Source organism: Haliaeetus leucocephalus, unplaced genomic scaffold (assembly GCF_000737465.1).
Source record: "Haliaeetus leucocephalus isolate CR32 unplaced genomic scaffold, Haliaeetus_leucocephalus-4.0 Scaffold362, whole genome shotgun sequence".
Lineage (NCBI taxonomy): Eukaryota > Metazoa > Chordata > Aves > Accipitriformes > Accipitridae > Haliaeetus > Haliaeetus leucocephalus.
This window is the reverse complement of record NW_010972798.1, coordinates 1561111-1587429: the sequence shown is the minus strand read 5'-3', so window position 1 is coordinate 1587429 and position 26319 is coordinate 1561111. Positions and strand designations below refer to the sequence as shown.

The window sequence follows — 26319 nt, the reverse complement described above, 5'->3', positions numbered from 1 at the left end:
AAATTAGATTTATCTTTTAACTGTACTGGTATTCTTTTCAATGAATTGCACTTGAAAGTAATTGCACTAATACGTAGTTGCATTTTTTAAATGCTTTTCAGATACCATACTTCCTCATGCTACATTTGCAGATTATTTCACTCAGCCCCTGTCATACAGAGATTTCAGACTGTAGCTATCTTCTCAAACACTGTAACTAGAGCTTCCTGTATTATTAAAAATAGTTTATGTCCTAGACTCAGCTCAACTTTTCTGAAAAGTGATCATCTGGAAGTCAGCCTGAGATCCAGCTGTGTCACATGGGTTTTCCCTGCTTTCTGAAACGATCTGTTCCACTGCTTTTGAAGTTTCTGGGTCCTGAGAGCAGGGACTATCCAGCGTATCGCCACTACTATTGCAGTGAAGAGGGGAGGCTATGTCAGAGGGCTGATCTGAGGGTTTCCCTGGAGCAGGTGGCAGGGGCACGGACAGAGGAAGATTCATCATGTAGAACACATTGCCCAAACGTCGGGACACCTTTAAAGACAAAAACACAATTGCAGCAATTGCTTCTCAAGATAGTGTTAAAGCCACTAAATGTCAAGGCTGACTGTTGTGTAGCAATGCCAGGGACATCCAGGAGATCCCAACCATCTCAAAGAGTTATTAGTGGTTAGCAAAAGTGCAAAAATCTCATCCATTTTCCCTCTCTTGTATTTTTCTAGGCCCAGGTTCTTGTGGAAGGAGCTTGGCAATACTCAGCTTGGGAAACAGCCCAGTGTGCTAGGCCTGACAGCAAGCTCCTCTTGCTCTCTAGGTGCTGTAGCACCCATGGGACAGAGGGGAGACAACTGCCAGCCAGGAGCGGGGAAGGTGGTTTTAATGAGAGAAGAGTGAGAGAGAGCAAAGGGGTTAAAGAAAAGAAAAAGAACCAGGCAACAACAGAAACACACAGAGAGTTGGTGTTACTGGATGAAATTAAGAGCAGAAAACTTTAAATACAGAGGCACAGCCTGTCTGTGAAACATGTACGATTATATTCCCAGAAAGGCTGTAGAAACCTCCACTTAGTATGTTCTAAAAGCCAGGTTGGAGCAAAAGCAAGTATCTATAAGAGCAGTTCTTACCAGCTGGGAAGGGAAAAGAGGAGTGAAACTAAATTAATTCATCAAACACATCTTTTCCATTTCAACCTCAGCCTAGTCTCCAGTGTTGTATCCTGACTCGACTTGAAGTGTCTCTCAAACTGTCAGTCCTAACCTCCCCTTAGTGTCTCCCTGCATGCTGTTGTAACACGCAGAGAAGCAAAAGCAAACTATGCTGGAGTAATTTCTTTTCTCCTAATATTATGGTAGTCGCCTTATCAGTGAGAAAATCGTGTTTTAGTTTGGAAAAATTTCATCCTGTTAGCTTCTGACTCTTTCACATCTCTGTGACTTGCCATCTTGGCATACATTTAATGATCATACCTGAGAGCGGATTTTCAATGCTGGTCCGAGTTTTAATCCCATTGTATCCAGGAGATGTTCCTCTGTTAGCAGTGGGAGGGTTTCTCCATCAATAGCGTGGTCTTTAAATACCTTATGAAATGATAAAAACACAACATGGTGTGCTAAAACAGACTTCACTGGTTATTTTTTACACTTAATCCTGAGGCATAGACAATAAAAGGAGGAAATAATAATTTTACTGTTTTATCTTCATATTTATCTCCTAACTGCAGCGTGAAGTCTCTTGTTCAGGTGTGTGGGTATCAGCATATTTGCCTGTAGTTTATCTACTTGTTCTTGGCAAGTGGGACCTTTGTAATGTTTCGAAGTTACTTTTTGGTTTTTTTTAAGGAAGTGAGCAGCCTGCTACCAATGAAAGAATAGTGTTGATATTATTAAGGCTTTACCAGGAATATACAAGATTTCAATCTCTTTGCCTGCATTTCTAATAATACTTCATTTTTCAAATGGAATGATGCCTATAAGAGCTCAGGGGTGGTAGGTGGGTTATACCAATATTCAAGAATGCAAAATTGCTTTTATCTGCATAAAAATTGTGCAGGCCATGTGGAGTGAAAAAATTAAGATAATTTTCTTATACTATTTGTTTTGCTGGTATGTATCATGACCAATGACTCTAGATGCAGCAGAAGTGCGTGTAACCTCTCAGAGCATGGACTGCCTTTCCCTTTAAGAAGCAAGAGGCTTCATATGTTGAAGCGCAATGAAAACTACTATTAGTTTGTAACTTTGCGACAACCAGTTAACCTCTAGCATTTACATTTGTTTGATGACCTTTAAATCTAGATGGTCCTAAAGGCCTGAAAATGTGGTGAATGTTTATAATCACCTGGGCATAATCTGAACAGCCTGGGAGGCTAACGATGAAGTTGTATACATCATCAACAGTCCACTTGCGAATGTCTTCAATGGAAGAAATGTCTTCTCCATTCAGGATCAGGCCTTGTGCTCCTTTGAGGAGGAAACATAAATGTTATGTTTGTAGAACTTTGCTGGCAAATCAATAGGAAATGACTGTTAACATAAGAATTTTTACACTTCTCCAGAACCTAATATATTAACAGCAGTGTGTAGTCACAGACAGATGTGGGAGTCCTAGACACCAAAATCACCAGATAGTCAGTAGTAGCTGATTCTGGAGGTTTTTCTTCTAGTTGGCTTCTTTTGTGTACTGCTGGCAGTGTATATACCAGTTACTACACATACAAATCATAGTGTGGTATTTTCTCTAATCAGTGTGTTATCCAATGCTTTTGATTCTTTAGACTTTCCTGTTATTTTAACTTGACTAATATTTCAGTAGAACGGAACCAAGCCTTTGCTAGCCCATAGTGCCTACTGTGAGTTAGAAGGACATATAGAAAAGTTATGGGCAGAACACGGAGGCTAGCTCACAATTTCATTTAGCAATTTTGTTTATTTTAATTGAAATTCCTTTTGCAGACAGGAACTGAATACTTAATGTGCATTTTAGGGACATGGTTTAGTGGTGGACGTGACAGTGTTAGGTTTATGGTTGGATTCGATGATCTCAAAGGTCTTTTCCAACCTAAATGATTCTATGATTCTATGATTATATATTTTTCAGTGATGCAGTCTGTCTTTGGTAGATGATCCTTGACCAACATCACAGCCTGTTCTCATTTCAGGTAATGGGAAGTTTTGCAGGGCTCATGCACTGGCACTGTTGCATTTAACAAGAGCTGTAAAGCTATAGAAAAAATGATTCTTGAACAGTAGCTGCAGAGTCCTGTGTCTTACGCTCCGTTCTTGCGGAGGTCAAGTCTCAGGGATAAGTTTGTTCCTACATGAGTGCAGCTTCTAAGGGGATTCCTTGTCCTGTTTGACAAACACAGGGATTATGATCAGTATATTGTGTGCTGCTACGTTTCTCCCCAACCACCAGAAGGGGAGGAGAGAATGTAGCATGTTGAACAGAATTGCAGAGAACCTCAAAGTGCTGCTAACTTGACAGCTTAGGGGTGACAAGTGTGTTGTCCCCAGGGACTGAAATAAACACAGGATGACATCCTGCAGCGGTATAGCGCGTGGCACAGAGCATTGAAACAGTTAGGAGGCTGCTTTGTGACTTTTTGCTGTGCAATTGCATTGCCCTGCAAGGTAAAGCACTGCTATCTAAGATGCTGAAACCTCCATTATGCCAGCAAGCAGCACAGTTTGCAGGTAGGGAAAACCACTTTTTACCTTTGCTGACTTGGATTTACCAAGTTATTACTATTTGCAGCATATTAATTCTACATTTAGTTGCCATGACGCTATCATACAAAAAATTTGCTTAAAACAGAGGGAAGAAATGAGAGAGCAAATCAATAGAAATAAATAATATCAACATGCCACTCTAACTGTAATCTGGAGACTTGACAAACCTGAAGGTAGCAATGGGTTGCTGGGTACTGGAAATCCGTATGGCAATGCTGAGAATGGGATTGCAGAAGGGTACATGTACTTCTCATCAAAAGCAGCACAGGAGCTATTAGATTCCTTCTCGTTTGTGTTGCTGCAGCTGTTGGTTTCAGTAGAAATTTCATGAGTAGCACAGTTTTTTCTCAAGCCTTGTTCAAACTCTTTACAATTTTTGGCAACTGCAGATGGCTCAGTCTGGTTTTTGCTTTGTTCATGTTTGTTTGGTGTCTCCACCTCTGCTTCTTTCTTGTCTTCTTTCTCATCATCCGCTGCAGCTGAAGCAGGGTCCGTAGTTTTGTCATCAGTTTGGGTCTTTGTGCCATTGGCACTACAGTCTGCAGTTTTGTGATTTCCAGCTCTCCTCCCTGGTCGACGTGCCCTCTCCCTTTGCAAAGTGCTGACTGGAGGGTATGGGCTGGTTGCCATGAGCATAGTGTTGCCATGAATTTCATCAAGGGTGGTACGATGAACATATAAGTCGCTGGGAAGATGGCCTTCAGGTAATCTGTGCCTGCCACGGAAAGCGATGGGACTAGCTGGCATCCCATGGTAAAGGAAAGGTGCTTCCAGGCCCAGTAGCCCTTTCCGATGAGCTTTCTCCATTTCTTTTTGCTGAAAAATAGCACTCATCTCCATTTCCATTCTAAGAGGCACATAGAGTACAAGCAGTTAGTGCCGCTCAGCTCCTTCATCACCTCTTTTTTTCAGTAGCAGATTAAAACTCACATAATTGAATAGGCAAGAGTACTGCTTTTCTTCTTTCACCCCTATATTGCTAGATGTGAGAGGTCACAAACTGCAGATGGAACGGCAACCCTGGCTATATTTAATGTGCTGCCAGATATGTATAGTAAACTAAAAGGAGGAGAAAAGATACCTTCCATGTGATGCCTCTGGATAATATTTCAGACAAAAAAGTGTTATTTGTATATTTGCAATCCAGGCATTATTACAGTGATTATGCTCACTTGGGATTTGGCAAATTGTCTCCAGAGTCATAAGGGTTAAACACTAAATAAGTAATTTACATTACTGATTAGAAAATTATACTGAAAACTGGAAAATAGCAGTGATATTGTAAGTGATAAAGAACTAGAATTATATTATCTATGGAACCTGTGCATACATTCAGAGTAAGCTAACATTAGTAAGTCTCTTGAGTAACTCTCCATAGTGCCTGGCACCTGAACATGGCTCTGACAGTGTGAAAGGGTGAGATCCTGGTGGTAAGTGTTCAACCTGTTGGATAAAGCCAGTGCCTCAGGGTCTGTGCCAGCTTCCCGCCCCTGGCATAGCGGGTGGGAGGGCTTACCAGTGAGATATGGAGAATACAAGTAGAAATATGTGTCTCCATTGTACCAACCTTTGCTGGCATCAGCTTTCTCTGGAGCCAAGCTAGTGATCAAACAGAAAGCTGTAGTTCCCAGAGCTCCACAGCTTCAGCTGGAGCCGAGAGATGAGAGAAGCGAGCCAGTTTACCAGACACAGACCAGAAATGGTTCAGCCTGCCTTCCTTGCTATGAGGAGCTTTCAGTGGACTTCCACATTCTTCTTTGGAAAAGGGGCTTGTGTGGGCAGCCAAGTCTTTAAAGCGCACCAAAATAGCTTTCTTAAAACCTCAATGAGGATAACAGGTCAGAGGGAGTCTGACTTTTAGGAGACTTCTCATTAATGTAAAATTGTCAGGAAAGCAGTTATTCAGATGATTGTTGCAAGGAGGAATTAGTTGATGACCCCATAACATTCAGGGCTTTTTCTCTGCCCTCTCTTCATCTTTGCAACAACCTCCAAATTACTGATTTTCTGATTTCAGAGATCCAGTGGAAGTGTTTTGTCTGTGGACTACGTCCTTGTACATCTTGCCCAATTGTCATTACTCACACGCAGCTCCTGAGGTGGAAATAAACAGCAAAGAGCATTACATTCCTGCCTACTCCCCCAGATAAGATAGTCTGCTCCTCTGAGGACCAGCAGATGGGCAAGCACTGAGCTTTGGTAAGAGGCAGAGTCCCTTGGAGAACAAGGATTTAGGCCCAGGTGCTCAGCAGCATGGCTGTAGCAAGTGCAGGAGATTGTTTGCCAACACCTGATTTCTATAAAGGGTGAAAGGAGCAAGTGCACCTCTAAAGGTGATGTGCACTGCAGAAAGCAGTGTGAAGCTAGTGGAAATTGCCAGGATGGCCAAAGTCGGGGGTAAAAGGTTATCTCATGGATTTAGGCTGAGCTCTTTTATGTTGGGGTTTTCTTGGGTTTGGTGGGCTGAGGGAAGAGCCTGGACAGGTAGGACTACCTCTGCTGTGGCTGAGGGTATATGTGATGGCCATGCTTTCTGCTAGCTGTTTTAGTTGTTTTTCTCAGGGTTTTTGCCATGTAGTAAGAGCTATGTGAAATGCATTGTTGATGCAAACCTTGTGCTTGGAGGAGTTCAGTAATCAAGCTTTGCTGACTGAAGAGCTCAAAACACTTCCGTCATAATTCTCTTGAGATGCCTACTCAGAATTTATCTGTTCTTTGCTCTTAATCTTACTGCATGAGGGGTGTTGCCACTCAGTACTGTGCTGAAGCCCAGTTGCAGGTGTGGTTGAGGTTAGAACTCCTCTATGGAAATGGTATGGCTGTGATGGAGGGCACTGGTGGTTACTTAACCAGCTACTGGTTACACTGAAACTTGTACAAATAACTGGACTCTCTATAGTCACCCTGACATTCAGACATTTTGGTTAAACTAGGAAAGCTGTCCACCCTGGTAGGGTAGAGACATAGCTAATCATCCCAAGGGCCCAGCTGCAGAGGCTTAAAATGTGTGTGATAGCACACAGCTGTAAAGTTTGAATTTGTTTCTGACTTCTTATAACTTCAGGGTGTTTGGCTCCAGAGTTCAGGGGTTTGGGCCGAATTTGGCAGCTTGTTTGTTACTTTAACTAAGCTGAGGGGTTTGTTTCTTTTTCTTGTATCATTTTAAGACTAAAAGCAGAATAGGGACAAGCAGAAAGTCCAGTAGCTTCAGACCTTAAGAGGTAATTAAGGGGCTTCTGCTTGTCTGGGTGACTTGAAAAAGTATCTTAACCACTGTAAAAACCCACAAAAAGTCTGTGACTTAATAATTTCCAACTGCCCTTGCTGCTCTAATCCTGGCATGTACCTCAGAGCAAAGCTGACTATTGATTACCTGGCAATATTTTGCTTTTGAACCAGTTCCTGTCTTCTGGCCACAGCTTCCATGGATTCTGGTTGCAGAAAGCTATATCCTTAAAGGGAAAAAAAAAAATCTTTAAAATTCACTTATTTCTGCAAGCAAATGCACAAACCCCAAAGCAATGCAGAGACACTTTAAAAAGCTTTTTAAGATTTGAACTATGTACTTTGCCAGGAAGCTGATATGATTTCAAGTTAAATCCTATTTGTGTTCATTGCTTTGGTGGGAGTATGTAGGAGAAACACTAAGTCCAGCATCAGGTGTTTGCAAGATCAGATCTGTAGTTTGGTATAACTGCCATTATCCATAAAGGAAAGAGACAGCAAGGTAGTTTTACTTGGTGACTTATGTCTTTGAAGTACATACAGCTGCTCAGAAAATAATAACCAACAGCTAAGCAAAGCAAACCTGCTCCTTCAAGGCTGTTTTCAGCCTAACATGCTGTGTAATTTTAAATTGCATTTCCTCTTAAGGGAGTCTGTTATCTGAGAGCCACACTGCGGGGGGGGGGGGGGGGGGGAACCCGGGAATTTTTTTTTATAGATCTATGTGCCATCAAGAATTTATTCACTCATCTCAAAGAATGAACCTTAAGATATTACCTCTTTGTATAAAGAGATATGTAAATTTATGTGCAGCATGACATGTGCCACAGTTGTGTTGCCATGCTATGATATCCAGCCTTCCCCTTAGACCTGTGCCCTGTAATTTTGAGCCTTTTTAAAAGGACTTGTAGTTGCCCAACATGACTAAAGTAGCATGTAATATTATGATTAAAGAATATGATTCAGTAGTCTTAAAAAAGCTAATGCTCCTGTGTGAGCAAGAGTTAAATGTAGCAAAAAGTATTGTTGATTGGACTCATTTGTTTAGCTACAGCCTTCTGTTTTGGTGTGGAAATGCTTGGAAAATACAAGAAAAAGGAGAGAACAAAACCATGCAAATGATCTTGGAAACAGTGTACTTAACAAAAGCTAAAAAGGACGTGTTTAGACTTAAACTGGCACAGTTTAGAATCTCTGGTAGGCAGGCTGCCTCCTTTTAGTGAGACTTGTTTTTCCAAATAAAATAAACTGTTATTGATAGTACCGATAAACCTATGAAAAACTAGTTGGTGCAGTTTGCTTTCTAATTTACATGCTATCACTTTTCAGGATGCAGACAATGCTTCATTACCTGGGCCTGGGTAAACACGGTTGGACAATATGTTTGGCATGTTTGCGTGCTGTGGGACTGTGGGTCCAAGGTGTGACGCAATATGGATTTGCCTTGGATCAGCTGATGCCATCATTTCAGTTGAAGGCAACAGATCTCTGAGAGGAAAAAAATACATTCAGACATGCAAAGGACATTGTTTAGTTAAGAATAATCTAAGATCTTTATATACTCAGGTACAGCACGTGCAGTTATTCTTTAACCGCAGTGTTACAGTAGAGAAGTGGTGCAAAATACCTGTCTACCAGTCGAGGCTCAAACTGTGAGGGAATTGCCTGCATTCTCTGCTGGCCTGTGCCCATTAGCTGAGGGTTTACTGCCATCAACTGATTTCTCATTAGCATCTCTTGCCGCTGCCGCAGTTCTGATACAAAGCATATATTCTGTTGTCAGTGTAGTAAATTAGAAAGTGATTATGTCTGCAGTATAACTTTACCAGAAAAAATATTTTTTTTCTCAAGTGACAGCATTTTAGTAAGAGTTAGCAAATCACACTTTTTTTTTAATAGCAGCAACTAAAAAAGAATACATTTCCACTGCCACCTTAACCACATTGTTTAAATAATGTAGTTTTATACAGGCAAGCTGCAGTAAAAATAAGAAGGATGTGCATAGTCAAGGGTACAAAAGGACAATTTACAATCAACAATAACTCCTATATCACTATTAAACAGAAGAGAATAGCCATGAATGTTAGGTTCTATGCTTGAGAGAGTTTTCATTTCTAATACAGTTTTGTTTTTGGAAAAATCTTATTAGCTAGAACCTGCCTTGTCATGAGACAGCAGCTCTAGAAAGAAGAGCCTGCAGAGCTGAGTCAGAACCTCATAATGTCCAGCTATGGCTTTTGTTGCTGAGTTCCTGTGTGACCTTGACTCTCCAGATGCTTAGCATCTCTTGATCAAATTGTGAATGCCAAGAATCCCCCATGTTAACTTCTAATAAGAGAAATGTTTCCCCAGTTACTCCTAAGATGAATTTGAGATACCTCTTAAAGATGTTAAACCTGTTGCTGGCTGTTTCTTATTCATTGTACAGGTATTAGCAATGCTATAAACAAAAGCGCAGTTAGGTTTCTTCCTGCTTACCTCCTGCTGCCATGCCACTTGCTAATCGGTATAAGTGCTTTTCTTCTAGTGTTCCTTGTTCTCCTAGGATAGACATTTTTCTCATGTGATCCCGTGGAGTCATGCTTCAAAGGGACAGCAACAACTTTTCTGTTGTAAAGAACAGAATCAGGAGGCCGAAATAAAAGAATAAGACATTCAAAACTGTAAGAAACAGAGCAGGTTATACAAGTTAATTTCTCAGATAAGCAGGTAGTCCTTCTGCCACTCACAGCTGCACCCTTTAGTGCTTGTGAATTGTATTGGTTACCATAGAGAAACTTTCAGTTTTCAGGACAATGCAAATGTTGCCTTTGTTTATACCAAGTTGTTCAGTGTGCTTGGGTCTTACTATGCAAGGAAAGTAAGGATTTGGGGAAATATCAGCTGCTCAGAAGGATGTAATTAAGCCAAAGTCGTTTGCCTGCAGCCCTGAGAACAGTGACATGTGCTCATACTCAGGAAGGCAGGTATCTCTGGTTTTATTTGGGAATTGTAATAGTTAGGAGCCCTGTCTACTGTAAACTAAGTGAAACAGATAGAAAGAAATGATAGAAATAAGTTGTTCCAAATGACATCAGCCCCTTAAGACTGCCAAATGAAGTAAAAAAAAGGTAAAAGAACATGCTTTATAGTGATGAAAACAGTGATAAAAACAGCTAGGCTCAGATTAATTATCCATATATGTACAGGTAAATAAAGCCAGATGAAGAGCAGAAATTTAGACTAAGACCTAATACACTACAAATGCATAGTTGAATAGCTGTAGCGTCATTGAGGTGGATTGCGTCAGCATTTCTGAAATCTATCTGAAGAAGCAGGTGACTAGATTACAAATGATCCTGATACCAGGGGAGTAAGTAATCACAATATGCCCTGCTCAGGATTTTAGGGGAACGATCTACAGCAGGATTATTTGTGCAGATAGGTCATAAAGGAAATAAATCTTGTAACCCACAGCCTGGATGTTAAAAAGCTATCCTGTGTGGGAGGCTTTAAGTTGAGAGGCTGGTGGAGGGGGCTGGCTAGCTCTAAAGGCAGCAGGGGCATCTGTACATTTGTTTCAAACTAGATTCGCAGAGCAAATGATTGCTTTTTTTTTTTAAGTAAATTGAAATTAAGGAGTTTAATTTTGTTCCCCATTAGCTCTGATGAAATGGATTCTTTTCTCTCTTCTTAAAGATGGAAGATGTAATGCTTAAGTGTTTTCATCCTGTAGATACTGACAGCTCTGTGAGTTCAGCCAGCATTTGGTAGAGATAACAGTGAGGAATGCTTTAGAAATGCAAAGAGAGAAGCACAGAGAATCTACCAAAGCCAAAGAGAGCTCAAGTGAATTGTGCCTTTCTAAACCTTTCCATGAAAGCCATCAAACAGGAATCATTGAGAAACAAGACATAAGAAAGAGAGGACTGGCTGTGCTGCGAAGGGCAGCAGACTTTTCTGTGCTGGGTCTAGTTTGGGACATGAATCCCATGGCACGGAAGCCATCACTGACAAATTCCCTGACAGCAGCTACCTCATTTCAGCTGAGTGCTGGTTACCGCTGAATGCGTATTAATAATCACTCCACAAAGATGTGATCTCTGACACACAAATGGCCAAAACCATCTAGAGCTTTGGATAGTTTGACTTTTTATGGCTTACTTGCCAATTTGCCTTTAGCATGTTGTGATGAAGCTATTACCTTAAAATGCCAACCGTCTCTTGAGAACTCTAACTACCTTTTGCTCAAGTCTTTCTCATGTATTTTCACATTTATGCCAAACTTGCTTACTTTGCAGGCCGAAATGTATTTTCATTTTTATACTATGTTGCCCCTGCTTCTAGCCATAGTAAGTCAATGCCCATGATTAATGGCATTGGCATGATAAAATCCAACTGTGGGACCAATTGTGCATATGGTACCACTGCAAAGGCAGTGGTGTTGTACAAGTAACAGTGAGACCAAACACAGTTTGAGATGTTAGCTTTGTTATGAGTACAAGATGGATCCAATTGCCAAGTGGTTTATCTACCTTTAAACCAGCTACATAGGATACAGAAATTCTTTAGAAATGGTAAGCATGAACAACCAAAATTCCCTTTTTCACAGCCAGTCCTTCTCTAAAACAGAACCAAACTTTAAAAACTGTTCCTTATCCAAAATCTGATAGAAGCCAAATCCTATATTTTGTTACCCAAGTAATTTATAAATTAGAGTAGTCATTAAAACTCCTTTTATTGCCTTTGACCTATTGAAGAGTTACAAAAAAATTTAAAGGAAAGCTATCAATCTAATTCACATGCTTCAGAAATTTACCATTTCCTTGGTATGGTGAAGATACTTGGTCTCAGCCTCAAAATGAGTTTTCCAAAAGGTAGACAAGTTAGTAATTTTCAGCCATTCAGACTGAGAGTAGAGACTATACTTGGACCACACCACTGGTGTTCCCTTAAAATAAAAAGTTCTTTACATTTGTAAATGTTGTAAATGCTAGATTCTGTGTTGGCTAAGATTCAGGTCTTCCTGGAAGCAGACAAGCCTGTCAAATCCAAGAACAGCACCATGTGCTTTGTTCTTGACATATGTATCTGCACATGTGCCACTGGATGTGTTTCCATTTGCCTTTTTTTTTTTTTAGGATACTTTAGACTTAAAGCGGTTTAGGATGCTGGGTGCTTCATGAAGAGCATTTGAGCTGCCAAAGTGCTTCTGAGCTGCTAAAGCATTTTAAAGCTCAGTACTAAAGCGATTTAGTGCTGAACTAAACTTTACAGCAGCTCAAAAAATAGATGGCAACTGGGATGATGGTATTTGCCATACCATATTGGTCTAGTGAACCATTTAGGTGGTTTCCTTTCCCAGATGAATGGCCATGTATTAAATATTCTGGAAAACAAAGCTGCAATTTTAAACTTCATGCTAACCTGCTTACAGCCTGGCCTTTGGCCTTTGCCTGGTGCACCTGACTAAAGAATATGAAGGTGCAAAGCAACCAGCAGAGGCTCAGATAGACATAACGGAAAAAACAGGAGGTTTTAACCTTTTTATTCTAGTAAATCAGAAAAAAAAAAAATTAAAAGCTAGTATTAACACTAACAAAGTTTTGTCTGTCAGATGACTGACAAGCTGTACCACTTTTGCTTTTTAGGAACTGCTAGAATGCTTCAATCCCCTGTTTTAATCACAGTTGTGAATGCACTTTATTCTGGGGAAGCTGTCCCTGTGTGGGGAAAGAGACATACATGTAAAAGACACTTTTATTCTTCTGACTCTTTTACTGTTGTATTAACACCCCTCACTCCAATCCCCCCTAAAATCACACCTGTGACTAAAATTTTTTGATACAACTTTAAAACGCAGACTCGTGGAAAACCTAGTGGGAAAAGGTCCATCCATTCTAACCCAAATCCACCACCTCCACATGGGATCCCATATACCCTGCCTGTTCTGACAAACATCTACCAACAACTAAGCAGCGGTAACTGTGGTTAGAAACCAGCAGTACCAGTATCCCCATCATGCACTCTGTATAGTCCATGCAGTTCCCAAAACAAGTCTGGATTTTGTGTTGGATGTGAGGTATGTTACGCTGTCTGTTGACAGGTGGTCTCTCACATAGCCTCCTTTCAGAGCTGAAGCAGAAACTATTTTAAGACTGTTCTTAAAATCTTTATTTTTAAAAGTGAGGTTTTCTTTTAAATGCTGGCATTTTCACTCGGTGTAGGGTACCATATACAGCAGCATCCATAATGGAGTTGATCCGTATTTATTGGTAGTTTATTATCCACTAGATGACCAAGGTTCACAGTGCATCACTTCAGGCAACATTAATCACTTCAGGCAATGTACATCACATAAGCAACTTATCCTTGCAAAGGTAGACTAGGTGGTCTGTTGGTTTGACATGGAGAAGATATAGTATTGAAAAAAGTCATGGAATAATATGACTTGAAAGTTCATTGGTATCTTCTTCCACTAAAGCTGTAGCTTACTGCTTCCACTGACCCAGTTTTTGAGTCATCATGAGCCAAAAAGGAGGGTTTGATTCCTTAATGAAGTTTTCACTGGAGTTGCTCCATGAAGTCATTCTGGTTTTCTTCATTGGTGTGCCAATCAATCCTATCTAACTTAGCTTGGATTTCTTCTCAGATACATAGAAATAACTCTGGTATTTTTAATAACTTTTTTAACTCTGTTAAAAATTTTCAGAGGTTATTTCCACTGAAATTCTAATCTATGTGAATTCTAATTATGGGACACATTTTGTATGTATATGTCATCCACATTAAATTACTCATTTATTTCCCTTAATTTTCTGTTCAGGGAAGTACTGAATTGATCAGGTAGGATAAATAGTTAGCTTAATAACCTAATATAAAGACTTGTATGTAACCCTGTGTCAGGGGGAGAAACTGAATTTGACTAATCTATGTTATTCCATTTGGAAAAACACCTTTTTTGGTTACTTAGCTGGGGTTCTGACTTGCAGGTCAAATTTAAGGTACTTAAGGTTTATACTATTTCCATAAAAACTAGCATATTAGAAACCAACATCAGCAAAACAAGATCGCTGAGGGAACAGGGAAAGTATACTTCTGATACATATATTAGCCGGGATTTGAGAGTAGCTCAGAATCTTGCATCAGGGTTCATATAAATTCATACACACCAGCTGTCCAGTGTTACATTCATATATGGCTGATCCTATTGCACAAATCCTGGCTGTACAGCACATTACGGGGATGAAGACAAGTTAATCTCTACCTTTAGAGTCTTACCCTTAGCAAACCCTTCTTGGCAGCAGGCAGAACCACTCACCCAGTACTAATTCTGTCTCAATTTATTAGATGAGAAGTGGCAAGACACGAACTTCATGAACCAGAAGCATTTGCAAATCTAATCATGCAATATGCAGTTTCAAAATGTCTATAGCAGTCTGTGTATCTGTATTATTAATTGCATTGGCAAAATACAGTATAGTCTTATGTATAATATAGACTTGTTGGAAGACTTGGGTTTTTAGTTAAATTCATTAAGATTTCATTAACTAATACTGCTTTTATTTACATCAAACACACGGAATTAGCATTTTTTAAAAGCAATGTTTAGTATGCATTTGCAGTGGCTCCACAGGCTGTTTGGAAGAAGCTGAGTATTGTTTAAAATGCTCAGATAAATCTGTTTGAAATGCTTAGATAAATCTGTGTCAGAGAAATCAGTTAAACGTACAATATAAACATGTATACATGCTTATGAGTGAAATATATGAATAAACTCATATATAGCCTCATTTTCATTTCCATTGGCTCCCTTTTTAGAAAAAGCTCTCCTGATTACTTGAGAAATCAGATGCTGTTTTAAAAAATAGATAAATATTCCAATATTATTAATACTCCAGTGTTATTAACTGTAGTATCAAGGGTTCATGCCCTAACCCTATGCTAAGAGTCATAAAGCTAGAGATTGTACTTATTCAAGAACCCACAGTCTGCAAATAAATTACTTTTGGAAAGCAAGAAAGCAATTATACCAGCATTATGTCATACAGGAGCATGAACTATGTCTTCTTAATTGGGGTAAGGTACCATTGGAGAGGCTATAGGGCTAAATTCTAATCCTAGATACGTGGGCACAGACTGCTCAGAGACTGAGATTAGAGTGTAATCCTAAAACTGGATTGAGAACGATACATTCCCTAAAGAAAGGAAAATAACTATATTTATACTGTGTATGTCAGCCAGTAGAGTTCGCATTGCATACCTTTACACTGAAATGGAGACATGGACATGCATGTTTCACCATTTTTGAGCTAGCTAATTGTGAAGATTGCAAGCAGCCAGTCACTTGTATGTTTTTAAACACACTGGTCTCAGGAAGAAATCAAGGCTTAGTATTGGCAAACTCAGTCCTTCAGGAACTAAGTTAGGTTCATAATAGAAGTTCATCTTGTTCTCTCTGGAATGGCTGGGGGCAAGGGGAAACTGTTATTCCTGTGTGCCACTAAGGCAACAGTCAGCTTAATGCATTGACTAAAACCAAGGGTGGAGATGCTTTGTGCTGAACACAAACACAGAGCAAGAGCCCTCAAAGCCTGCTAGGTGAGACAGACAGATGGTGGAGGAAAAAGAAGCAGTCCTGCTACTTGATATGGCATCGGAGGCATATAGATACAGGACAGTAAGCAGCTGAGGTGGGAATTGTGCTTAGCAGTTCTCCCTCTCAGCTCAGTGCTGTAACCACAGGACGGGTTTCTGCAGAACCGTAGTGCTAATATTATTCGTTTGTGTTTGTGGCAGCACCCAAAGACTCCAACTGGGATCACACTGAGTGCTTTAACTATGCTTTTTAAAAAAAAAAACCAACAAATAAAATAACTAATCAAGAACTAATGAAAATAGTGGTTGTAGCAGAGCAAGCGTGCAGGTGCACGCATACATATGTGTAACATTGTACACCCACCCTGTATCCTGACAAGCTCGTACATGGAGAAGCTGTTTACAAGGGATGGGTCTCTCTATTACATCGGTTATATACACAGAGATAAAGCATGATGTAATTTGTTTTCCATGTGGATTTATTTCATAATTAGAGATGACATTTGAAACATTATCCTCTTGTCTTTGATTCTTTCAGAAGCCTAGAGATTTGCAATATGTGGCATAAGTGGGATCAGTTAAAGGGAAACTAATCTCTGTATTTTTTACTTTTTAATCGTTTTTACTTTTAAAGCATAAAAAAGAAGTTTTTTCTTTTTCTATTTTTAAATACTGGAAATGGAAGTCTTGGAATGGAAAGCTTTCTGAGGATTGGAGAGCAAGGCTGGTATTTCCAAATGAAATACAGTTGAATTTTAGTGGGATTTGTGTTTCACTTTAACAAGAAATACTAGTGCAAATGACAACACTCCCAGTGCCAAAAGAAACCAGGTGGTGGAAAGAGGAATGGGTTTTAGGAAGGCTATTTAAAACTGTTTTTATTTAACAACTCTTTAACATCACTGACTAAGAGATTGAATCTAGAAAACTTGTACTGAATCCTCAGTACCTTCTCTCTTCAGTTAGGGTATTAAATATTGCAGCAATATCCTTCAAACTTCCCCAAATCCTCTGATAAAACAGAAAACTGCATTTGATGTGTCTTACGCCACTAAGGTAAAAAAGATGGTGTGGGTTTTTATCATTAATTGTTTCAGGTTAGCTTTATTACAAAGCAAAAGACAGCACACGCTTGTCTTAAAAAATATTTGCAGGTATGTTAAAATATATGTAAGTCACAGATATCAGATACTAAAACTACTCCAAATTCCTATATGAATTCACAAGTTTTAATGCAAACTTTTTCCCCTTGCGAGATTAACATGTGAAATTGCACTCCTGATCCTGCAAACAGACTCAGAAATCAGCATCTTGAACAGACTGAACATTTTCATCTCCAATTTCAAGGGTCAGACCATGATAAAATTACTTGAGTCAGGATTGCCTCTCTCTCTCTCGTTCTGTATCTTTGGGGCACCAGGGTGATACAGAAATTCACATATTCTGTAACTGAGAAACTTGAAATATTAGCTCCAAAGGCAATACTACAATGCCCAAGCCTTTCTCAGTCTACAGTTAATTCTGCCCCCATATTCAGGTAATAACAAGACATAAGGAACCTCATCATGTTATGATATTATTTTTACAAAATATATCACACTGCATACATTGGTGTTCCGCAAAGCTGCTAGCACTGGGGTGTATTACAATGGCTACACACACAAGCAAAATTTTAATTAGGTAAATCTGATGCAGGTACATCAGACTAAAACAGCCAAATATATCTGTGTGATGATAGCCTTGATTAATTCTGATTGCACACTGATTTAGAAAATCCACTGCTCCAAGAAGTATCTGTAAAATACTGAGGTTTTTCTATTGTACTTTAAAAAGATAAATTAGCACAAAGATTAAGCTATATGTATTAACAATGAGTTAGCTTTTAAGAATATTTTGTTACGGTTAGAAAAGACAGTGAAACATCTGTGCATATACATTAAGCAACTCAATCTGTATCCAGAGTTTTCTAGAAAAATACTGAATATGCAATGACAAGCTTTCCCAAAGTAAAATCCTCCATTTGTGAAATAGCTCTTTAAATGTTTCTAAAAGGATCAAGTTTATGTCAGAAGAAAATACAGTGTTTGCACCTGAGTATGCAGGATTATTTACCCATAAGAATACATATAGCAGATTGCTGAGAAATCAGAACATAATTAATTACATACTTTACTTTTTCTGTATCACCCCTGCCAATTCCCAACTACTCTCTGCAGTCCAGTGCTGCTCTTAAAGAAAAACACCATGAAGAAGTCTGCTTAGATCTGCGTTGTTTCTGTCGTGAGGTCTTTCCTATCAAAATCTGAAAAATCATACACCTCTTGGTATTGCTTAGCATCACCATTTACATTAAAAACTAGCACTTTTTATTTGTATTTCATGTATACTTACATCTATTGTGAAGACCTTAGTTTTGGGTAAAATGAAGACACCGTGAACATCCAAAAGTATGTGCCTTCACTATAAGTCTTCCTTTCAAGCTGCCTCAGTAATGTGATTGACAGCTTTTAAAACACATCAAGATTAACATGTCAAAAACTGCCTTAACTAACGCTGACTTTACTTTAAATACAAATTGAACTTATCTTGATTAGCCCTCATCCCTGCTTCTAAGCCCTACCCACTCTGACATCACAAGCCCTTCTCCAATACCATCCTCTAACCAGGCTGTAAAAACATAATTACAAGAAGAGCACTACACTGATCTGATAAACCTATTTCACATTTAACCTGCTAAGCTGTTGTTAGCTTTTAAGATGCTTGATGCATTCACTTAAAATCTTCCTGTTCCAACAAGAAATATGAGAGAAGGTTAACAATTGCCTAGCCCTTGTGCATTGTTTTACCTATCTATGCTCATTTTTAGAAAGGGCGTACTTCTGACCATTGGCAAGCAGTTACCCCACAACCGTGTTATCCCAAAATTGTGTATCCAATTGGATTGGGGGGAACTAGAAGGTGGAAATCCTGTTAAGCATATTGTGAGGCTAACACAGGGATCAGATGGTTATACTGCTCAAGCCGGCAATTTACTCTTTAATTCTCACTGTCGAGTTAGGTCTCAGAACGAATGCATAGTAAATGGCAGATTTTAAAATGTCAGAGAGTGGTTAGTTTCTTCTAATATCCATGTCAGCTGATGGGATGTCAGGTTGATGTTTGTTAATCCCTTATTCACTTGCCTAAAGTTTATCAACTGCAACAACAAAAAATTGTCCCTCATACTCTCTTGGATGCTAACACAATGCCTAAACCTGGAGAAAATGGACTCGCTCTTACTGAAAATTGCTCTCAGGGAAGTGTTATTGTTAGCAAAGGGATGTAATTCTGCTATAGTTCAGCATGTCCTTACAGAAAACAAACTATTTTTTATAATGTAACACAAAACACATATATAGTATCTACTGTGGGATTATTATTTTTTTTTAAGTGACTGTGACTCTGTAAATATTTTTGTTGTAAATGCTATGATGACTATTTTTTTGCTGTCTGGACTTTCTTTATAAAGAAGAAAATCACACCCAGAATCACTGTTTAAAAAAAATATATCCAATATTAGGTTTTAAAAATAATTTTAGGACTTCCTTTAAAAAATGTAATTAGAGACCAGCTATAATAACCTGAGAGTAATTTTCATGTGGTTGTCCAAATCTTTGCATGTGCAGGCAGACAAGGAATTGAAGGAGCATTCTAGGCTTAAAGATAGTATTCAGCTTGTGTTCAGTCTACTCAGTCTGTAACTGACTCCAGAAGCCTGTGACTTGAAATGTAATGAGTAGATACAGTCTTGAAAAAAGTTCCTCTGCTGGGATTTTTCCAGATTGTCTGGGAGAGGCTGAAGCAAATCCTTTGTAAGATATGGCGTTGCTCGAATAAATTAAAAGCAAAGTCTTGCATCAGCATCCATTTTTCATCAGATGTTTTAGTCCATGTGAATCATGTTTCAGGAAAACCACAAAAAGTTTAATACCAGGAAAAATTACTTCCTGAGGTAGAAACAAACCCAGCAATATAATAAGGATATATATTTATTTTTTCCTGTTTAACCTAATGAGGGAAGTTTGGAGAGAGAGCACACTACTTCACAAGACCCCTGGCATCTCGCCTTTGGTTTCTGGCACAGAAGCAGGATTGCTGTGTGCTGTAGTGAAGTGTGACAACCACAATTCATAGAGATACTTTAATGGTCCCTCTCAGGAGAAGATCTAGTTGTTCTTGACTGGATTTCACAGGCGTGAGGCAGGGGTGTATTTCTGGATCATGCAGTGGTCTGCGTGTCTCTCGGTAGTCCTGTTTCTGCTGGTTGTCTTCACCAATAAGGAAAAATGGCAAAGCAGCAAAGAGGGAGGGAAAGCGACATAGGAGATGAGTTATGAATAGAACAAAGTAATGCAGAGTATATCAAATTGATCTGGGCCTTAGTCTGTCAATCAGTATCAATGTTAGCTGAGATGGTTTAGGACAGTGTAGTCCCACGTTATGCCCTTTGCACAGAGGAATCTGAGAGTGGGGAAACACCGACATTCAGATTCCCCTGTGCAAAGGGAATAACTGTAGCCTGACAGCTCCCACCCACTATATGGTGTTTGTCACCTGAGCTACTGGCACCAGATATATAGTAATGTGAAAGATGGAGCTGGAGTCATGCCACCTTCTGTACATTCCTACCCAGAGTAATTGCCTGGGGTTACCTCTACGGCAAGCAGTGAAAAAGTCTCAACACTGGGATTTGACCCAGCTGGTATAGGATACCCCAAGAGAGTATCACTTCATCACAGCCTACAAGGACTTGGAAGAATACCAAAAAACCAACAGGTTTTGGCAGTTTATATACTATTCTAAAGCTGAATTAAGAACGAAGAGACTCTCTTTCTCAATTCATTTCAAAAGAAATGTTAACTACTTCACATCTTTCACAATTCCTGAAGTACCAGAATGGGTTATCAGTGTGGAAACAGCTCCATTCACTAAGGTAGATCTAGTCTTACTGTTGTCACCAGACGTTTTGTCAGCACTGGTTTGGGTCAGAATTTTCTTTGTTCCCTTTTGACAAAATCAATGACAGACATGGCTGAGCTGATAGGATTTATAGTCTTCAAAAATGGAAGGCAAAAAATTGTATTAGGCCATTTTATTACCAGTTCAAGAATTATGTTGTTTACCAAAATGCAATGCTGGAATGGATTTGTATAAGTAGAGAACCTGCTAAACTGGAGTCTAAGCAGATTTTAATCCACTGTTTCTAAACACTGTCTGTCATAAGTGAGAAATCTGTGAAAGAGTGATAATCCTTATTTCTTCTCCTTATGAAGTTCACTGAAGCAAGATACACTTCAATGCAGACTTATTTCTGTATGATGAAATGAACTGGACTGATACAGAACTTGGTAAATGGCTTATTTGTCACAAATCACCCTGTCTTTTTCCAGAATGAAATCTGTGTTCAGACATATCAAATTCTACATCCAAACCTCACTTCCTTCCATGTTTCCCCAAAAGTTCTAAACTAGAAGAGTAGAGTGCCCACAAGCATAGGTAAGGAAAGGGTGGTCTGATGGTTGGGTTAGGAAGTCTGGGATTGGTAAACTGGGAATAGCAAGAATGAGCTTGAACAAGAAGCAGTGGTCTAGAATCCTGGGATTAGAAACAGTCACCAGACTCTACAGTGACACAGCTGGCTTAGAAACACATGGGATCTTGCCTTTGGGTCCACTCACAAGAAACTGAAAAATAACCAGAGAAGGGAATGGGCAAAGTTGTGTGTCAGTGTCACTGTAATCATCTGACACCCTGGGTATGCAGAATGTCCTTTAAGCTATAGCACTTCTTGGGAGTTAATTTTTTTTTTTCCAATCCTCAGCCCTTTGCTTGGTTGCAGGATTGGTGTTCTAGTTCCTTCCTAAGTTGCAGGACACTCTGAGGAGGGAAGTGCCCAACTTTGGTGTTCACCTGTACTAAATACATACTGACAAGATCAGCAAATACTTACTGGAAAGGTAACAGGTTGTAACACAATTGGCTGTTCAATGGAAAAGCATTACATTTGCCACAGCTCTTGAGAGAAGTTTGGAAGGACTAGGTGGATTACACAGCTGTCTCATTCCCAGTGGAAATGTGGAATTAATCAGAGAGAACTGGACCTAAACAGGGACAAAACTGAAGCTACTGAATTTTACTTAGCATGGCTGATCTCAATTCCAAAAGCCAATGAGTGAATCTAAGTGATGAAATGTGACTAGCCATTAAGTTCCTTTGAAAATTAAATTGACCAAATATTGTATATTGAAAGAAGACTGGATTTTGTGTGTCCCTGAATCAAAATGTTTGGAAAGGTCTCGATTTAAAACCATACAAGTTGAGTTTTCAAAGACCTGATTTTTTGTTTGGCTAACAGGACTGAAACATTTTAGTCAAAATTTTCAAACTGGCCGCGTGCTGAAAGAGCAAATCAGTTGGTAAAATTGTATTACCATTTCCATGCACACACATCAGAGGTAATGGAAGCCACACTCTACCATGTTTGTGTCATGTACAGAATTTTACTCTTTTCACTTTGGACATGCCTTTTTACATTGGAGTAATAATTAACAAAGCAAATGACAATACACGCACTTATCTTTAATTAAAGCATTTTATGGCATATGTTTATATTTGCTTGTTTGGGGATTTTTTTCATTAGCCTGTGTATGGATTTAGGGTATTTTTGGATGTAGAAAGGCCAATTAACGACTGCATTGGTATCACATTCAAAAAGAAAACTTGAGTAAATACTCTTTTTTGAACTAACTTTTGAAATAACATCCAGAAATACAGGGACTCAGATGCTGTCATTTAGGATGACCCTAAGAATGCTTTACAGACAGCTCATATATCAGCATAAATTTGCTCTCTATGGCAACACATATTCAGGTTGAAGTTCCACAGAATGCAATAAGGAGTTTTGCTGAACTATCCAGACCCATTGTACCAGATGGTACCGTATGGAAGTAACACTGATCCTTTGACTCTGTTGATTTCTAATTAGGTTTCTAGTAATTAATATAGTTTGCAGGCCTTGCATGAACTCTGAAGATTACCCATTCATATAAATGATTAACTGAAAGGGGATTAATCCTGGCATAAGTTCAACCAAAAAGAAATTTCCAGCCTGAAAATCTTCTCTATCAGACTAATATATTGTAATAGAGAATGAAACATAAAGTTTGTATTTGTGTAGTTCCATTCAAAAAAGAGTAACTCAACATCAAAGTGTTAAAAATATCTGCATTGTGGATATAAATATACATTTGCTGCAATAGATCTTTTAGTCATGCTTTTTATGGAATCAAAATGCATATTCAATATGAGATAGTTGGAAAAATCTACTTATCATTGCTATTGTTTCATAGTAGATAAGGTAAATTCTGGCTGTGAAAAAAAGAATATGTTTTAGAATTCTACAGTTCATGTTTAGCAGCCTGTGCTGGTATATGCAAGGTTGAAATTCTTCTAACTATAATAAATCAGAGGCAACAGAGGCCATTACACACCTCTCCTCACAACCAGTTCATCCAGCACATGCATTTGCAAGATTGTCCTGCCAAGTGTGCAGCCCCTTCAGGTTAGGAAGAGCCCACCTTTACATGCTAGCACCAGAGTTTCATAACTTGACTTTTTGTTATGTTTTAAAGTGTAAAAGTACAGTGAAGAATCAAAATCTTCCTCAGCCTTTCCACCTATGAAAAGTCTCACTGAGTTTAGGTGACATTTTAAGGCTACTCAGAGGTGTATGCGTTTCTGAAGCCAAGGGTTTTAGCTGGTTTTGTATGTTCTCTGTGCTTCTTCAAACCCCTCCTGTTATCAGTGTATGGTTGCACATAAATATGGAATGAGGGGGTTGCATTTAGTTTTCATAACCCAGTGAAATGTACTTTAAACAGCTGCCTCAGGAGCTACTGTAGGCTGATGGGCTATTAAAATCAGAAGGTCTAATATTTATTTTGTAGGAAATTATGAGGATACTCGGACACTTTGGACCAAATAGAATCCTCAGGCAAGCACACTGATCTCAGTGTAGGGAAGTCTGGAATGAGTTTGCTCCAGGGAAGTGTCAGTGTTGCACAATATTTCTGAGAGTGTAAGAATATATGGGAAAAGTGTTTATCCACATGGCAGCACACTGCTGAGCTCTACCTGGAAGCTCGAGCTACGGTTCCTAACCTAGGCTCTGCAGAGCACTTCCCGCTAGTTGAGTGCAGCTGCATCTATTCATTCATCCGTGGGGAATGGTCCTTCCAGCCCATCGTGTGTGCAGTCTCTTCTGAAGGTTTTTGTCTGGCCTTAAAGCCGATCCCTGCTGCTCTGTGAATTGCCTGGGTGTAAAGAGAGTCAACATCAAATTAGCGGATGACACATATTGTGGTGCTAGCAAAATACCATCAGTGCCAGCTGAAGGCTTCTCAGCTATGTAGGCAAGACTGAATTTTGCTGCCTCAGTTGTAAGGGGTCAGAGCTTGATGAAAGTCAGAGGATAAAGGGAAGGGACACAGCAGGAGCGAGAGAATGGAGGGGGCTGTGAGGGGCATAGTTTGATGTACGTGGCTGAGAAAGATGAGGGCAGTGAACCTGGTACTGGAGCAGGCCACTCTTACCCTGCCCTCATTTGGCAGCAGCTCCTGGCACAGGTATTCTGAGTCAGCACAGCCCAAGAGAAAGTCACGTGGCACTGGTAGTCAGCAATGGGGCAATAAGCATTTTTCCACCCCTAGCAATTTCTTGGCCCATGCAACAGCCCACTTCACCTAGGCAGCCTGCAGCAAATCGAGCCAAGCAAGAGAAGCTCATGGAGGCTGCTGCAGGCAGGGACAGTCATGCAGAAAGGGGAAACAGAGCAGCAGAGATGCATGCTAAGGAGAGGGAGAAAGAATAACATGGCAGTGATTCAGTCTCCTTCTCCCACAGAGAGGAGAACAGTGGCTTCACTGGGTGTGAGCAAAGGTGGGACAGGGAACTGCCTTAGAAGCAAACAAGGGTCACTGTGCTACTACATGCTACAGGACTCACAATATTAAAAGTCCCTAGCAGATAGATATCCCAAATCATTACATTCTGTATAAATATTGGGCCAAGTGTCTCCCTGGTATAACTGCAATGATTGTATGACAGCAAGGATGGGTTTAGTCCAGTGTGTTTAGATTCTGTATTATTTTAACCAGATGCTTGGGGTTTTGTTTTCCTTTAATGGATAATAAGGGCTGTCCAAAACAGAGTTGCTACTTTGCTTGGGTTTCATTGAAAGAGACACTACTAAAGGGAGAGGAAATCCCCAAAATGATGCTCAGTGATTAAGTACATAGAATATAGGATTTCAGTGTTTGCAAATCCTTTTTTTCAAATGAACTTGTGGCACTAATCCTCTAATGGCATTATTTCTTTGGAATATATGCAGGATTAAGGAGTCACAATGAGGCAAAGTACAAAAATCCACATTAATCTCTCACCAGTGGATGCTGTGTGGGATGCCACTTTAACTATTTTGTTCCAAAATTGGTTCTGTTCCTAACCTTGCCCCAGGTCTACACAGAAGGAAGAGTAGATATAAACAAGTGTGACACTGAGCACTCAGCAGATGGTCACAAACCATTTAACTGGATAGAAAGGGGAAGGCATTTATTATTTTTAAACTCCAAAGCTAAGCCTGGCCTGTGCTGTCCATGACGTACTGCAAGAAGCAGACGCGCAAGTCCGCATGGCAGGAGCAGGACATGTGTTCAGAAGTATGCCATGGAGGAGACAGCAACCAACACAGCAAGGCCCAGTCTAGCAGCTAACGGCAGCATGGCTGGGCCTGGCCGTCATGACATATTGCGTCTTCACAGCACAGCCTGGGCCGATGACAAAGTAATGCTCATGTTTTCAGCCCACCTCGCTCTAGTTATCCTGCTTTGTTTTGGGATAACCCTGCTGTCCCCTCTTCCTTCATAGCTGCTGTAAAAAAAGTTAAAGATTTGCTTTCTAGGAAGAGGAAACTAGGTCACTGCAAAACTACATTTGCCTTCTCACCAGATTACAGGGATGCTGTCATGCTGCCATGAGGTATTTCCACTATCATTCAACAACCTAAAGTGGTGAAAGAATTTCTGAATGGGCAACATATCACCTAACATACTGATGTCAGAACATTCAAGTTAGCCCAGCCTAACCATTGTAATTGGTGCTTCATACTTAAGGATATTCCCAGTTCCAGGGAGTGGAGATTATCAGATATTCCCCTTCCACATTCTCATTGAACTGCAGTGGGCATCGAGTGTTTAGGGCCAGCAGAGCCCATGTCACGAACATGGGTTGCTTTGTCTCCGTTTCATCCCTGGCCACTCCGTTGTTAAGCACAAGTGGAAAAGAGCTGTCAAATTCAATGAGTTCCTTACCAACAGAAAAGCTTGGGATTTTTGATAGACTGCGTAGCTGAGATGCCTGAACACGTGAAGTGAATTAGCACACAGGGAGGTGATCTTTCCCAGTGGATGTAGTGAGATGCTAGTTTCAGAAATTGGGACATGACAGCCACTGCTGGTGTCAGAAAACCCTCAAACCAACTTGGAGATCCTTTCTTTTTGGGAATAGAAATGTGCCCTCCATTCCTGCAGGGAAAGATGGTTCATCACAGTGTTCTTGTGCATTTTCTCCTACTGTAAATGTTTCCCAGTGTGGTACTTCTCATGGGCAGGAAGATTTTCCTGATGTTCACTTTAGGGTTTTTTTTTTTTTCCTCTTAATCTTATCCTGTTGGCTCCTAGCAGCAGTTCGTGCCTCATTCCACCCTGTCTGA

General features: G+C 39.8%; 1 protein-coding gene across 1 annotated transcript; it reads right to left on the bottom strand.

The window, feature by feature from the left end:
- Nucleotides 1–243: 243 nt before the first annotated feature.
- SAMD7 (sterile alpha motif domain containing 7) lies at nt 244–9516 on the bottom strand. Its single transcript, XM_010573087.1, has 8 exons — nt 9414–9516; nt 8563–8689; nt 8287–8423; nt 7084–7162; nt 3878–4557; nt 2320–2441; nt 1449–1559; nt 244–516 (listed from the first exon to the last, which is right to left on the bottom strand). Exons 1-8 carry the CDS (start codon nt 9514–9516, stop codon nt 244–246), a joined length of 1632 nt encoding a protein of 543 aa, XP_010571389.1.
- Between the last annotated feature and the right edge of the window lie 16803 nt (nt 9517–26319).